This window comes from Mycteria americana, chromosome 24 (genome assembly GCF_035582795.1).
Source record: "Mycteria americana isolate JAX WOST 10 ecotype Jacksonville Zoo and Gardens chromosome 24, USCA_MyAme_1.0, whole genome shotgun sequence".
Lineage (NCBI taxonomy): Eukaryota > Metazoa > Chordata > Aves > Ciconiiformes > Ciconiidae > Mycteria > Mycteria americana.
Window position 1 is genome coordinate 1,912,136 of NC_134388.1, and position 15,645 is coordinate 1,927,780.

Consider the following 15,645-nt stretch of genomic DNA (forward strand, 5'->3'; position numbering starts at 1 on the left):
CTCATCGGGTTGTTTTTTTTTGCTGCTGCTTTGTGGGTCTGATTATGTAGCAGATGATGTTCCTAGTAATATCTTTTCTTCCCTGGCCTGAGATGAATTTATTTAATCCTCTCAGCTTCTGTCATTAAGGCGTCGGCCTGAATTGACTGTAATCCCAACCAACCCATGAAGCAATCAGTATGTTTTTCTGATGGGTGAAATTTTAGATTGTGTCCTGGGTTTGTCTGCATTTTCAGTCCCAGAGCTAATTTCTAGAAAAGTATCTACTTGTCTCAGAACTGATTATCATGGAGAGATGATGGAACAAAGGAGAAAAATTTACAGATGTCTTAAATTTCTGTGCAGCTGAGAATATAGAAAACAAATGATGGACTATGAGAATACAAAACTTTCTAATAAGTCATACTTTGAGCTCAGTCCTTTTTCCATTAATTAAAGAAACCAATATTATTTGTCATGTACTCCTGGTCTACTGGGGAATTTTTTTAAAGGAAACTGTATACAAAGTCCTAAAGCTGTGTATGTAATGACATGTTCTGCAAGAAACAAACCCTAAATAGTCATCATACGTACTGTAAGTAGGTGGCAAAAAAGCCCAAGGTTGTACCTTCAAACCTGCCTTTTAGAGCTCTCTGTTTTTAACTGACCCTGTGTTCTTTCTCCCCACGTAGCTTTGAAAGCATGCAGAGGCTTTGTGACAAGTACAACCGAGCCATTGATAGCATTCATCAGTTGGTATGTATTTACCTTTGTTACGCACCATGATGTTTATCTAGCTGGTTTGAATTCACATAGAGTGAATAATATCCAGAAAGCCGTGACTGAGCGCTGGATTATATGTGTTAGTCTAGTTGCATCACTAGTATTCAGCACTTCCATTCTTTTGGGGAGCTAATAAATCTGATATTAAACCTTATTTTCTTGATCACACCTGGGCAGTCAAGGAGTTAGTATTGGAGGGATGTTCTTATAGGAAGGAAAAAAAAAAAAATTTCCCCCAAGCTGCAGATTTGTAAGCTATTACTCTTTCATGTGCACTTCTGGCACCATTGTTTTGGCACTTTGAAATAGCTGAGTTACCTTTAGGGAGAAGAAAAGGTTTCTCTGCATTTAACGTGTAGATGTTTCACAGGGATTTATCATATAGATTTACTTTTGCATGGGGAAATCTGTGGCTTATGGGTACTTAAATAATCCATGTGAAGGCTCCTGTGTATTGTGGAAGTGATCCATGGCTTAGGAATTTCCTTGCTTGCCACTCAGTTCCAGCTGCTCTGTTCTGCAGGATCACTCTGGCAAAACTAGAATGTAATCTCTTTTCAGACTGATTTAACAAGATTTTTGGTTTTCTTACCCCTATAAAAGGTTGAATTGGAGGAAGCACGACATGACAATGAATTAATGTTACTCTTCTGTTTAATTTTGAAAGTATAGGTGGATTTTTTTTCTCTGCTGTGCTTGTGGGAATTATTTGAAGTATGCAGTATTATGGCAACAAGACACTTTTGCCAGGCTTTCCTGCACTTTGGGCCTACAACTCTCTAAAACTTGTGCTTGTCTGCATTCAGGCGTCTTCATGTATATGTTGGATAATAGCCAAAAATTGGAAGCTATTCAGCATTTGCAGTTGCTGTCTGAAATGGCAAACCTGATTGGTTTCATTTTCTTCTTGCCATCTGAATCTCAAACAGAGGAATGTTTCGGAGGGATCCTGCAGTTGTCCTTTTTTTTTGTTTGTTTTTCCTTATCAAAGGGAGAGGTAAACATTTTTAAAACTTAACAATTTTTTATGTTTAGGACAGGGTTTTTTTCTGAAGAAGAAAGGAAGCTTGATTTCCATCTCTTTCCTGCCACTCCCTGTTTGAGTACATATGATCCCTCCCATCCTATAGTTCCTGAAAGAAAATGAAACTGCTCTTACGATGACAGTACAGTCAACATCAGTTCAGTGGTGATCAGTGATAAAAAATGAGTGAATAAACTATTACACCTACTCCAACTATATTGAGTGTTAAGCTTTACATTGCCTATTGATTTTTACATCTCTTTAATTTCCCCTTTACCACCTATTTCCAGCAGGCATATTTGAAATTATCTATTAGTTGACGTGAGACAAAGTATGGAGCGATCGGTGTTGCATAATTTCTTGAGTATTGTTCACTGTTTTTACCTTTACAGAGCAGCTGCAGACCAGCTTGTGAGAGAGGGGATGGGAGGGAATTTCTCTCATTTCTACATTATGCCAATGCAGCCTTGTTTTGGTGACATTTACTTGTCCTCACGTTGCGTTCATATCTTCTTCCTGCTCTTTACCTTTAGTGGAAGGGAACCACCCAACCGATGAAACTGAACACTCGTCCCTCCAACGGGCTCCTCCGGCACATCCTGCAGCAAGTGTATAACCACTCGGTGACTGATCCAGAGAAACTTAACAACTATGAGCCCTTTTCCCCAGAGGTTTACGGAGAAACGTCCTTTGACTTAGTGGCCCAAATGATAGATGAAATTAAAATGACAGAGGATGATTTGTTTGTTGACTTGGGCAGTGGTAAGTGACCAATAACTTAAGTGAGTTTTCTTTTTCTCTTTTTGCTTGCTGTTTTTTCCGTTCTTTAAAAGAAAAAAAAAAAGTGAAATTCATATTTGGAAAGTAAACCAGGACTAAGGATTGTGTTACAGGATAAGCACCTTTTCTAGATAATCCCCAGTGATGCTCCTGCTTTTTATGACAAGATTAAATAGACCAAACAGACATCCCAGACGTTCTTCCCTGTGGTGTTAGTGAAATGTCGGCCTACAGATGCAATAAACCCTTGTTACAGAAAACTCTTGGTTTCTGTTGTTATTGGCAGATACACTTATAAAGAAGAAACACTATTAAAAATGATGCTTGAAAGATAACAATAGCAGTTCCATTTCTAAGGATTCATCTATTTTCAGTGGATTCAGTTTATGCCCTTCATATCTGGAAATGTGATTTCTTGACCCTTCCCATGCCAGCGTGAAACAGTTGGTGTGGAATCTGAAAATTAAGCAGTTTTTTTCCTCTGACATACTTTTCAGTGTGTCAAAAAAGACTTTATAGTTAGCTTTAACAGCTGCCTTGTGAGACCCCACATAATCTAGCTTGCAACCTACAACTGCATCTTGTGAACAGGTTAGAGTTTTAAAAGGAAATAAATGTTTCTCGTTGGTAAAGAAACCAGATATGACTCAAACACATGTGGAAGAGATATACTGAGTAAGAAGACGATGTTCTCCTTCTTGTTGCTAGAATCTGGTTCAGAGCAGGAAAGGAGTAAATAAGAATTTCCCCTTTTACTGGATGGATTGTAAAGTTTTAAATGAAGTATGTTTTGATTTTGTTGCTGGTATGATACAGGACCTCTGGGGAAAATATTTTAAAATACATTCAGTTGTTAAAAATCAAATACATTTTAAATTTAAATACAGCAGGACTGCCATTCCCCCCAAAAATTTAATACATCTCCAGTCAGGCACCTTCAGTGATTTTTTTTTTTTTTTTTTTTTTTTTTAAAACCCCCCTGCTTCCTGCCTCAGTAGGACTTATGTCTGAAATTTCCTGTTTCAGTGACTTATGTTCAGATGAGACATTTAGAAAGGCATCAGATCTGACAAACTGTTTTCCATCTGGAAGAAAAAAATTGCCATAGGTGCTCACAATTGTTTGTTCAGGAAGTTAAAGAAGATCATATCTGAAGTCCTGTAGTGCTGCTGATTATGTAACAAGCTCAAATGTTAGATACTTTTACCTACTATCATCAGAAATAAAATCAGGTATTTATTGCTAACCTCCCCACTTTAATCTTGGAGATTGACCAACAGTATAAAAATTCAGTCCAAAAAGCCTGTATGGAAGGAATGGTTTAAATTCAGAAGTCTTTGACGTTTAATGTTTGGAGCACTGAAACAATTAAAACCAGAACATAGTTGTGGAGTTTGTACTGAAGGAGTGAACTTTTTTGTAAATTGTAATCAATGCAGTATTGAGCACAGTGTAAATGAAACCGCTGTCATAGCATGTTATTTCTATCAGTAAATTTAACGCCGTTCCAATAACTACATGCATACAGCAGTGGCTGAACAGCAGAGCTAAACCCCCACCAGGATGCTGTGGCTGTTCTTGTTAGTTTTGCGTGTGATGCCAGGAATATGTGGCTCATTGCAGGAGGAATTTATGGAGGTAGGCATCATCATTAGGCAAACTGAAATTACAATACAGTTAAGTCCTGGCAAAAAGAAAAGCCAAAGAAAGACAAGATTAATTACTTCTTATGCCATATCATGTGATATCTGACAATGCAGCGTGTTCTTGATCGTCCCTTTAGGCTTTGTCCTCCTTGCTTTTCATAAATAAGAAACAGCGAAACAGTTCTGCCTCAGATCTTTGATTGTTCATGTTCTCCCCCCTGCATAAAGTTGTACATCCATATTTGCATGTGTATAAAATACACATGTGTATGCAAAACAGGAATTGGCAAAAAAAAGCCCAAACAACCAAAAAAACCCAACAACAAAACCCCCTGTCAGCACTACAGTTCTCATTGTGCCAGACAACATTATAGTGGTAATGGTTTAAATGCAGGAGTTCCACCCCTTCAATTACCAGTGCCGCTTCCTGCCGGCAGCCAATGAAATGGAAAACAGCAATATGTTTTCTGTGCAAATGGGCTATCCTCTTAGATTCACTCTTGTTTCCCATGTGGTCATCGGCAGAATGATTAAGTGCACTGGTGAGACAAGAATGCATTTTATGTTAGTCATAGACAAGAAGTGATGCATCAGTGGACTGTTGATGAGTATTGGATGTTTTAAGAAAATCTGAAGTGACTGCTTTAGCAGATGTGGAATGACATTGCTCTAGTGTGTGCAAAATGTGGGTCGCTCATACAGAGAGAAATCTAATGAATAGTTTTTATTTTTTCTTTTTAACATAAGCTGAGGTGGGGGAGAGGGAGTGCATTCAGGCAAGGTGTAGAAATGGCAGCTAATTACTGCTACTGTTGTCTCACAAACGGAGCTCGTTACCCGGTGTGCAACACCCAATATGCACACAGAGCCGAGATACCAGTTTATTCCAAGTTTTGCGCAAGATCGGGTGCTAGGTGGTAACTGCACAAAGCTAGCACCCCGATTGTTCGAACAGGTACAATATTTATCCAGTCTAGTTATACATATGCATAAGCGATTACATAAAACAGTTTCTTATTGGTCTACATTTCCGTACCTTACTCTTAAAGCCACAGTACTACTTTAATGTTCTATGCACGCTCAGAGGTGAGGGGTCTCTACTTGGGCCAGGGTCTCTGGCTCAAGGGGTGTGATTTTTAGTATTATAATGAGGACAGTTCACACAAGGGTGCTTCTTATCACACTTCTACTAATGAAATCAGATTGTTGTCACAATGTTTCACTCAGCTCACGTATTTCTTCGGCATGCGTTTCACTCCCAAGGACAGTAATTCTTGATTAGACGTTCCACATTCCAGTCTGAATCCCCCTTATCAGCTTTATGTGTGCCTCGGCCTTCCACCAGCTCTAGTGTACTTCTCACATCTGAATCTTCCCACAGAGCTGTATAATACTGAATACGTAGCTGTATAATACTGAATTTTAATTTACTACATTTAATCGACTACACTCACAGCATTTTGGAGTGATGGGAAGTTCAGGCATTTTTAAGTAATACTTAATCTTGCCAGTGTAGTGGTTGCTTCTGAAATTTTGAGTGTTGAACCCTATAATATTTTCTAAAGTAGTGTTCTAAAGTAGCTTATATATAAATAAGCTTTACATGTTCTCAGACTTTGTGCTGCATTTCATGGTGAAAACCAGCATAAATATTGCTAGACTATGACAAACATTTTAGCCAATCTTCAAACTAATGGCGTAGGTATGTGACCAACAAGTATTTGTTTTGGGATGTGGTAGGGTTTGTCTAACTGTTAGTTCAATTACTTCATTAAATAGTGAATTACAATGTAAAACCTGTAGATCTGATGGAATGCATATAAAATTTGTGGACAAAAGAATTAAAATGCAACTATTCTGAAACCTGTGTGAGTTTGTAAAAATGAGGCTGTAATATTTAATAAAAGTAGCCATTAATAATTATCAACACAAACATTGCTGTAAATGTTGTAGTCTTATGCTATTATCATGAGAAGTGCTCAATATATTGAAAAATGTAAACCTCAGAACTGCAATGCTAGAAATTCTTTTCTGTAAGAAAAGTGAAATTGCACTGCTTACTTTCTAGTTAGGATGTCAACCCTTTTTACTGAAAAACAGGTTCTTAGTATTTCCCATCTTGTAGGGAAATGGGACTTACTTCAGTAACGCACATTGCCTTGAATCTGTGTTTCAGTTGCGGTAGGCAGAGCTCATATGGGAACTGTTAGACACAACTGGGAGTTGAAATTGTACCCTGAAGCCTAGTCCCACAGACTACCTGCATTTTTCCTGTTGGCCTTTGCTCTAAAAGCTCTCATCTCCCCTTGCAGTGGTTTTCTGCTGAAACTTGTTCTCAGGTTTGTTTTTTCTTTCCTGCAGGTGTGGGTCAGGTGGTGCTTCAAGTGGCTGCAGCCACAAACTGCAAACATCACTATGGTGTGGAGAAAGCTGATATTCCAGCCAAATATGCTGAGGTGAGGTTTGGTTTTTTTTGAAGTGAGTTGTGTGTGTATGCCTTATTTGAAAGCTTACTCAGTGGTTCAGGATTACTGTTAAGTGCTGTGCAGGAGGAGAAGCAGAGTTTCAGTCCTAGTTGCTTTGGCTTCTTGGGTCAGTAAGACCTGGAGCATGGCATGCTTGGGGAAAGAAGCGTATGTCTAGTCATTTGCTAACAGTGCTTGCAGGGTGCACAGAAGGAGTATTAGCATGTTTCTGAAGTGATTTCAGGACCAGGAGATGTAAAGTTGTTTTAACAGTAATGGCATAGTACCTATTCAAAAGGAAGTGCAGTGTAAGTTTCACCTAAACACCTGTAATCGTTCTGTGTCTGAAATGGCTCTAATACAGGGCTACCAGAGACCATAGCATTAAGCAAATCTGGGAATGAGTTCACCAGACAAATAGTTCTTAAAGGTTTTAAAGGCTATGTTTCTGCTTATGGTAGTGATGCCCCTTTTTGGTGTCCTAAAGCTGAAGTTCACCTTAGTTATGAAACTGTTGGAGGCGAATTGATGAGGCCTGTGTTGGGTATCTGGTTAATAACTGCTTAGTAGGTACCTAAATGAAGTCTTAGTATAAGAAAACTATAATGTTTAGTCAGGCAGGCAGTTTTCTTTACGCTTCTTCTAATTCTGTGCCAATGGGGACACACAAAGATAATCAGTTCCGAGGCAAACCTGGAAGGCAAATGAGCTACAAGCAAACAATAGAGGTTAGTCATGCCTTACCATAAGAAGTTTACTTTCTTCAGTAGACTGAACAGAAACTTATCCCTCTGTATTGTTAAAATGAGCTGACTCAGTCTGTACAGGCTAGAAAATTATACCTTATGAAGGGAGGGGAAAAAAAAAAGTCCTTGATCTTCCTTTTCAGTGGTGTGGGCAAAAGTGCATAAACACAGTAGCAAAGAGGATCAGACAAGGATCTAAAAATCTATTTTGTTTCCCCTGCCATGACCCAGTGGAAATTTCCAACTGGAGCGCTCTTTGCAGTCCCTCTGCATGAGTGTTCTGGTTTCATTAGGGAGTCACTTGCAAGGCCTGGACTCCTGTCTGTGCTTACTATTAAACTTAAAGATCAGTGTTAAAGGGGGAAAGTTAAATTCTCACTTTCAGTAACGCGCCTCCATGTCATTGTGCAAACACAAGGCTTTAGTGAAAATGGTTAGCAAACAAAAAAATTACCCACAAATTGAATATTAGGAGTATTAACTCATGTGCGGTACCTTCAGTTTCAGAAGTGCACCAGTATTTCATAGGATTACTGGATGAACAAAATATACTGCGTTATTCTTCTGGTTATAGACGATGTCCTGTCAGATTTAACAGCTAAACAGCTGCTGCAGTGTCAGAATGTGTGAAGCTGCCTGTGTACAGCTAATCTGCCTTGTGCTGCGTGTAATGGACCAGTTTTCCTCCCCATCTCTGACAAACATTTGTGGAAGGGATTGGATTAAGTTTCTAGTTAAGATTGGCTGTGGCAACACATCTCTGGTTACTATGATAATTAATGCAGATGACTTTGAAAAGCTTCAGCTAAAGACGAATAATGTTATGGATTTGATTTAGTGAAATTGTCTTAAAAACAAAAAAAGTAAGTTCATACAGCATATGAAAATACTGAAGATTTTTGTGAGTTATCCTACTAAGCTTTGGAGTGCTTTTGAAACGTAAAGAATCTTAAAACACATCTGTCAGCACACACTGTTTTATTGACCTGCTGATGGAGGTCTCCACTGTCTCCAAGTTGTCAGTGAAGCCAGAATTCCTGCTATGCTTCTCTCCCTTATCTCCTTTCCCTGCCGCCTCCAAATTTGGGCCCTTCCATACATGCAGTCAAATCCTAAAGATCAGGAGGTTTTTTTTCAGTCTTCCAAGACACTTGAGTTTCATTTTCACATGTGTTGTATAGGCGTAGCTGGACCCTCGCTGCCACTCTACAGTAATGACCTGTGCTCCTTATTGTCAGCTTATGCAGATGGGGACAAGATTTTGTAAATGTGGAGATGCACATTTTTAAGGCACCAGGCTATCTTGATGTATGGGGTTTTTGGTTCCTTTCTGCTATATTTGGGCAATGGAAAACCGGTGCCAGCTACCTGGTAGGGTAGTAGCAGCCTTCCATCCTCTGCCGCCCTAGTCTGTTTAGATGTAGTTTGAGGCGTTCTTCCTGGCTGCTCCAGCAAGTGCGACGCTCCTTCCATTTGCTGTTGCAATGCTTTGCATGCCACTTTCTGCTTTCCCATTCACCCTACCAGACCTGTCTTTATCCTGTTTGTTCCTTTGCTATCTAGGCTTAGACTGGGCTGCGTTTAGTGCCTCCTACTTGCTGTGGGATTATGTACCACAACACAGTAGCTACTTAAGGTTGTGCCATTTTTAGTGTTGAGCAGTGTCAACTCAGATTGCCTTGCTTATAACATGTAACTCTGAAAAGGGGGGAAGAGAAGAAGATGCCAGCTTTGACTTGGCCCTGATGAAGCAAAGGGGTTTTTTTAAGGAAATGAAACTACAGTAGTTGTCTGTCTGTCTATCCTTTGAGTGTTAATGGCAAAAAACCCAACACAACCAAACAAAAACTCTTGGGGGTCAACGAACACTGTCAGAGCTGCATCTCCTTTTACTGTGATGTAACTGGTAACACGAGATGTCCTAATAGGTGGTTTTGTTTTTCCTCCCTCTTCTAGACGATGGACAGAGAGTTCAGAAAGTGGATGAAATGGTATGGGAAAAAACATGCAGAATACACAGTGAGTGAAATTCAGCTGAAAAACTTTGTGATCCATGCTGATGTACAGAATTTGCAAAGTCCTCTCCAGCCTTTCACCAGCCAAGCAGCAGTATGAGTCATATCTGCTTCCTGGCTTTTATCTTGATCCCGAGGATGGTGTTCTCCAAGACATCTTCCCAGGCCCTTCTCTTTATCTTGCTTGACATGTGGTATGGTGTTATTGGGAGCACTTTCAGGTCTTTTCAGAAGCTCTTGGAAGATTTATTCTTCTAAAACGTTGTTGTTTTAACTGGGGCTGCCATGTGTCTTCTGTTTGTATTAAATCTCCTTTTACTCCCCCCCCGCCTCCCCCCTCCCGGTGTGGGGGTGCTGCTGGGTAGACTACTGAAAATGGCAGCTCCTCCTTGGGTTTCTGAAATCTCCTGCTAGACACAAAAGCTGAAGCTTTGGTTCTGCAGGCAGGTGAAGGTGTGGTCACCTGGGACAGGTGGTGGAGGGGATGGGATGGCAGGGGTTTCAACGTTGGGGAGCATGGGGTTGAAGTTCTGGATGAATGCCAGCACTGTGAGATTAGAGCAGAAGACTCCAGGACTGATTAACAGGGTCGATGGTTTGTAGTTGGAGGTAAGGGGTGGGTTGTGGGCTCAGCAAAGATGGTGGGTGGCCAGTTCTGATTTGGAAAGGATTGGAATTAGATCCTCTGAGGGTGGAGCTAGAGCAGGAGGAGTAAATGGGTCATCACTGGGCATCTCTCTGCTTGGGGCTGGGGACACATGTTGAAATAGCTTTCCCCTTCCTCCGAATGTTACTTAATCATTGTGGATGTGTTTTCCGCTCTGTAATGATAGCGTGAAGCATGTGCGGAGTCATACGCTGTCTCGTATCATTCCTTCCCCTTTTCCTTTTCTCCCCCTTCTTAACTGTCATTAAGAAAATCTGCTCCCTAGTTAATCACTTTCCAGTGACAAAATGTATGTAATTGTAGTACAATAGGAACCCACTGGGAGTTTTGAAAATACATGTATTTATGCTTCTCCTACCACTTTCCTATGGTCAAGGAAGAGGCTGGATGGATCAGGGTTGTTCCCTAATTGCTCAGAGAAGTTGGGTCACTCTTTCCTGCTCAGAAGTTGCAGCTAGCAATGTGTACTGCAGTTGAAGTGCAAGCAAGTGTTTGGGGAACTACTTCTTCATTTTCCTTTTGTACAGAGCCATTATTGCTAAGTTACCACAATGGTTTGAACCACACAGCTTTCAGTGTTCCAGCAGTGTGGGATCAAATGGCAGGTCGTAGATGGCCAGCCTTTATTTCCCAATTTTCTGTGTTTGCTGGGATCCCTGGTGCTCTTTAGAGGGCTTATCTTGTAAGGAAGGATGCTACAACTCTCCCCTTGGGAAGCAGGCTGGAGAAGGTGATAGTGCCACCTGCCTGTGTGCACTTTCTTCCTGAAATGCCTTTACTGTATAGCGTGATTTTCTTCAGAGGGATGCTGGGCATGCTGTGGGACTAGTTTGTAGCAGGATTGATATCAGGCTGCTAACTCTTTCCTGCTGTGGAAACACTGTGAATGCTTTACTTTTCATGAAGTGGCCATATGGCATTTTACCATTGTGTCACCCAGCTGGCGTTACATGAAAGGAATTGTTACTGAAGATAGTCTGCTTATGAGCTGTGTAATTTAAAGAATAGGATAGGATAGGAACTTGGACTGAAATATTGAAAGCATATTGATTGCCGTAGGCAGCGAGCATTTCCATATTGTGCATTCCAAGTGACAGAGTCTGGTACTATATTGAAACAAAGCTACTTATTTTTTGCTAGGTTCTTTGGCTTTTATAACTCTGTTTTCTGAAAAGCGTTTAGAGTAAAATTTCTCTTGAGTATGCAGTCAGTTTTTCTGGGAAGAGTTGAACATTTGCAGCACTTCTTGTCTTAAGGAAAGTTGGTTTCGTATCGCCTTGTCATAGTGATGCTTGAAGATAGATTTTGGTCTCTTACATGTAGACACACAGGGCAGATTTTATTTAGTTTTTATTGCTTCATCAAACATCCTAGGCTTACATTGGCTTTTTTTGGCCAAACAGTATATTTTCTTTAGTAACTCCTTAGACAGCATTTTCTGTGGGTGACTATTGTTAAACAGGGAGGAAACGTCGTCTCATAATGCAGCTAGAAGACACTGGAAGGCTTGGAATTAAAAGCCTGGTATCTTTATCTTTCTGGAAAACAACTTTGTCCCTGCAAAATTCTTAGTGGGGTCCCAAAATTCCAAATGTTGGAGACAAAATAAGCACAAATTGAAGTAGTTTGTCATCAGCAGAGCTTAACTTGTGAATTCCACCCTAGTGTTTTAGACAGTCATATGAAAAATAAATATTTTGAGAAGAATAAAGTGTTGGAGGAGGGAAGCTTGGCAGAAGTTCAGTGGGAAGAAGTCTCAGATCCCACCTGCAGCTTTGTCTGAATAATGTGGACAGTGGTTTTGACTTCATGCATGTAACAGCTGCCTTGCTATAAAAGTCAAAATTGTGGTACATAAGGCAGCAATAAATCCTGGAGTTGGGCCTGCAGGGTTGTGGTGTTTTTTTCTTTTTTTAACAGCCAAGATCCTAGTACAATTGTAGGTTTCCAATACAAATGGATTTTTGATTTCTCACTGAAAAGTGATCTGCTGCTTGTCTTAAGTCTTGTCTTTTAGCTAACACTGTTTTGGTGAGGCAACAGATGATTGCCCTTACCAGCTCTGCAACTATCAGATTCACTTCTTCAACTTCCCCACCGGAATATTCTTGTTACTGCTGGAAGTTCTGAGCTTGGACACATGAATTCTGATGAGCAAGGTCCAGTGACAACATTTAAAATAAACCCTGATTGTCCAGGTATATTTCCATTCCATTTTGTCCACAATCATAGAAAAAAGTCTCTTTTGAGAACTGGTTCCATACAAAATACGCAGAGGCACATATATACAGATCTTTTCAGTAAAACAAAACATCGTTGCGTAGTCACTTTCAGATGATAATTGCATGTTAAACTTCTCCAGTAGCTAGTGGCAAAGTGTCCTGAGGCATGTTGGATGCCAAAGGCTTCTGCAGAGCTACAGCTGCTAGTAAATGGGTCATTGCTGCAGCTTTAGAGTGGGAAGATCCATTTGAGGCATGAGAGGAGTGGCAGAAAGGTTGCTCATCATACTTGTAAGTCTCCTGATCTCCAGCTATTGTAGGTAATTGTATCTCATAATCCTGTTAAATGAACTGAGTTTCATTTTGAATGACGAGCTGTTCAATCTCATGATTCTAATTGGGAAAAAAAAAACCTCGAGAGAGTAACACTTTCTGATAAGAATCTTTCTTAGTTTTTATATTCAACCGATATGTTTCAACTTGCTATGAATATTTACATACCTGTGCTATGGTTGTATGGTTGTTGATGTCTAATTCCTGATTGGTTAGGGATAATCATATTCTTTGCTAGTCTTCTCTTTTGCATTTGGAGGGAGTGTATTATCCTTCTGGGGCTTTTTTCATCATCATCATTTGCTTCAGCTTTTTGGACTAGAATGTCCCACTTCCAACACATCTGACTTTTTCAACTCCTTTTATCTTCTCATTTCTCTTCCCATGGAACTGAGAAGTTTCCAAGATTAACCTTAGCCCATTCTTTTCAAGAAAACTGTTGTCTGAAGGAAATGGGAGACTTTTCTAAGGTCATTAGGCCTAGATAATTAGAGAGTCTTTCTTGGGGAATTTCCGCACATGTGCAGTCATCAAATTAAAAAGCGGTATTGCAATTAAAAGCAGATGGGTTTTCATGGTTTCTAACTGCAAATATTCTCATGTGGCCCCAAAATCAGAGCCATCTCCAGGTATCTAGGGCACAATGCTGAGATTGCTGTGGAGCAGAAAGTGCTTAAGTGTTCTTCCTGGGGTACCCTTGAAAAAAGTTTTCAGTGTGTCCTCAGTGCCTACTGCCTCAGTGCCTACTAGAAGTTGTACTCTTCTGCTAGGAGAAGGTATTCTTCCAGTCCTAGGTTAGAGTACATCTCTGCAAGCGAAGTTGGCGGTACCTGCAGTCACATATTGGACTTCTGCTGAAGACAAGGATTTGTTTTGGTTTTGTTTACTCAGGGCTGTTATAACAGAGTACCTTCCCCTGTTCCATAAAAGCTTGTTTTAGCAGTAGGTGGAGATCATCTACAAGTCTTCAAAATAAGTGCAGGGAAACATAGGTCACCGTTGCTAAAGGCTGGGATTTTGGCTGGATGGACGTTTCTGACACACATGCTGTCTGCTCAGAGGAAACCCCAGTAGCTTCTAATAACTGAAGATGCTCTGTGGTTCAGCCTTGTGGATTAGAGGTGATTTTTGTTGTGCATAAATCAGTGTAAGCCTGGCATCTGTAAGCTTGCAGGCTTGTCTCTGAGCTTGGGGTGCCCTGTCTGGCTTGTTTTCCTGGAAATCTCTGTTCTGAGAAAAAGCAGAGTGATTTGTGTAGGAGTTTCATTGTCTCTTGTTGCCTGATACCAGCTGCTGGCTTGTGGGGATAACTGACATCACCTGCACTTAAAAACTTCCATTGCTTAACAGTACACTGCAGCTGAGGAGAGGACAAGATATCTGTTTGTCCCAGATATTTTTGAATGCCCTATTTCAGCGGGAAACTTGATGTTTTGGTATTTGAAAAGCCCTCCAAACATCCCCTGTGGCTTTGAAATGATGCCACATTTTGGAGGTTTGGATTCATGCCTCTAGTTATTTTTGAAAAGAACAGGAACCTAAAAATAACCATGTGTACTTTTCCAGGCAGAAATGACTGGTTTTTGTGAGCCAAGTGTTTGCATGGAGGCTGCTGGAATGAGGCATTCTGCGTGTGAATTTATGGCTTTGTGTAGCCGCTCAAACAGAGCGTTACCAGAGAGACTCCCAGCCCAGTGCTGGGGCGAGAACGGAGCCCTCCTCCGCGGCAGAGGGGCTTGACCTTCATAAACTGTTGCTCTGCTACGTGATGAATGCACACCGTCTGGAGCGTACCTCTTGTTGCTTCCCCTGGGCGGTGACCTGCCAGTTTTCTTTGAGTTACAAGAATCAGATGCCGTAGAGCGTATTTCTGCAGTCTCTGTACAGCAAATTTATCTGTTTGAAAAACCAGAATAAAAACCTGTTTTGGCTTCTAAATTTAGAAACAATGCAGGCTGGCAGCTCTCTGAAGCGGATTTCACTGAGCTAATTATCCTTTTAGATAAAGCAAAGTCTCCTGCATTGTCTAATCAGATGAAAATATCTGCATTACAGATGGTCCCTTCCATTCATTATTCACTAAGGAGATTAAGTTTCGAAGAGAGAGGAGGAACACTATGGGGGTGGGGACACTGGTGGGAAGAGATTGAGTGCATTGCCATAGCTGTCACTGCTGCTTTGCCCGGGCATGCCACCTTGTCCCTACATGACCATAACGGACCATGTTCTTCTACTGGTTTAGCTACTGCAGCCCTTGGCCAGGAGTTAGTCAGCTGGAGTTTCCTTACCAGTTCTTGTTTAGCTCTCAAAATTATTGTAAACCACAGAGCTGACTGGGATTTTGGGGGATTTTGTTGGATTCCCTGTGTCAGTTGATGGGGAAAGTCCTACTTTCCTTCTTTTACGCCATCATTTAGTGATCACTGCTCCTCAAGTACAGTAGGTCAAGAAACTGGTTGTCAGGAGTAGTCAATCAGATAGCTCTTGTACTCTGTTTTGAATGTAGCAGACCACTGATCCAGGAATCACTGTCTTGCTTCCAGAGGGGAAAAAATAACCAATTTTCTCCCAACCACAGTTGACCATCTGGTTATTTCTGTACTCCAGTATTTTCCCTGGTGAGATTTTTTCCCTCAGCTATTGGCTAAGTATGAGGTAGGGTAGCATTACAATACAAAAATAGACAGGTTTAAACAGGGCTGTGGTTCATTTGAATTGTAACATGGCTATATCTTGTAAAAGTAGATGGGGAAAAAGTGTGCAGCCTCCATGTGTTATATCAGGTTAAAGCATGGAGATTTTGGTTATAACTGTGCTCTTCCTAACCACAGAGGCAGGACAAACATATAGTGTAACTGGATCCAAATAAAATATAACGGCTACTTAGGTTAGATTTCAAGACCTTTATGAAGCTTAGTATGTTAAAATAGTTTCATGTTACGCTGGTTCTTTGTTCTCTTGTGGACTATGGCTTTATAATCATGC

General features: G+C 40.6%; 1 protein-coding gene across 7 annotated transcripts in view; it reads left to right on the forward strand.

Annotated features, from left to right (window-relative positions):
* DOT1L (DOT1 like histone lysine methyltransferase) overlaps positions 1 to 15,645 on the forward strand; it is a 78,512-nt gene that overhangs the window by 21,696 nt on the left and 41,171 nt on the right. For all 7 annotated transcript variants that reach the window (XM_075524470.1, XM_075524468.1, XM_075524463.1 and 4 more), the window contains exons 4-7: positions 672 to 735; positions 2,320 to 2,548; positions 6,574 to 6,668; positions 9,380 to 9,442. In XM_075524470.1, the coding sequence (XP_075380585.1) occupies positions 672 to 735; positions 2,320 to 2,548; positions 6,574 to 6,668; positions 9,380 to 9,442 (451 nt within the window). The remainder of the gene's footprint in view (positions 1 to 671; positions 736 to 2,319; positions 2,549 to 6,573; positions 6,669 to 9,379; positions 9,443 to 15,645) is intronic.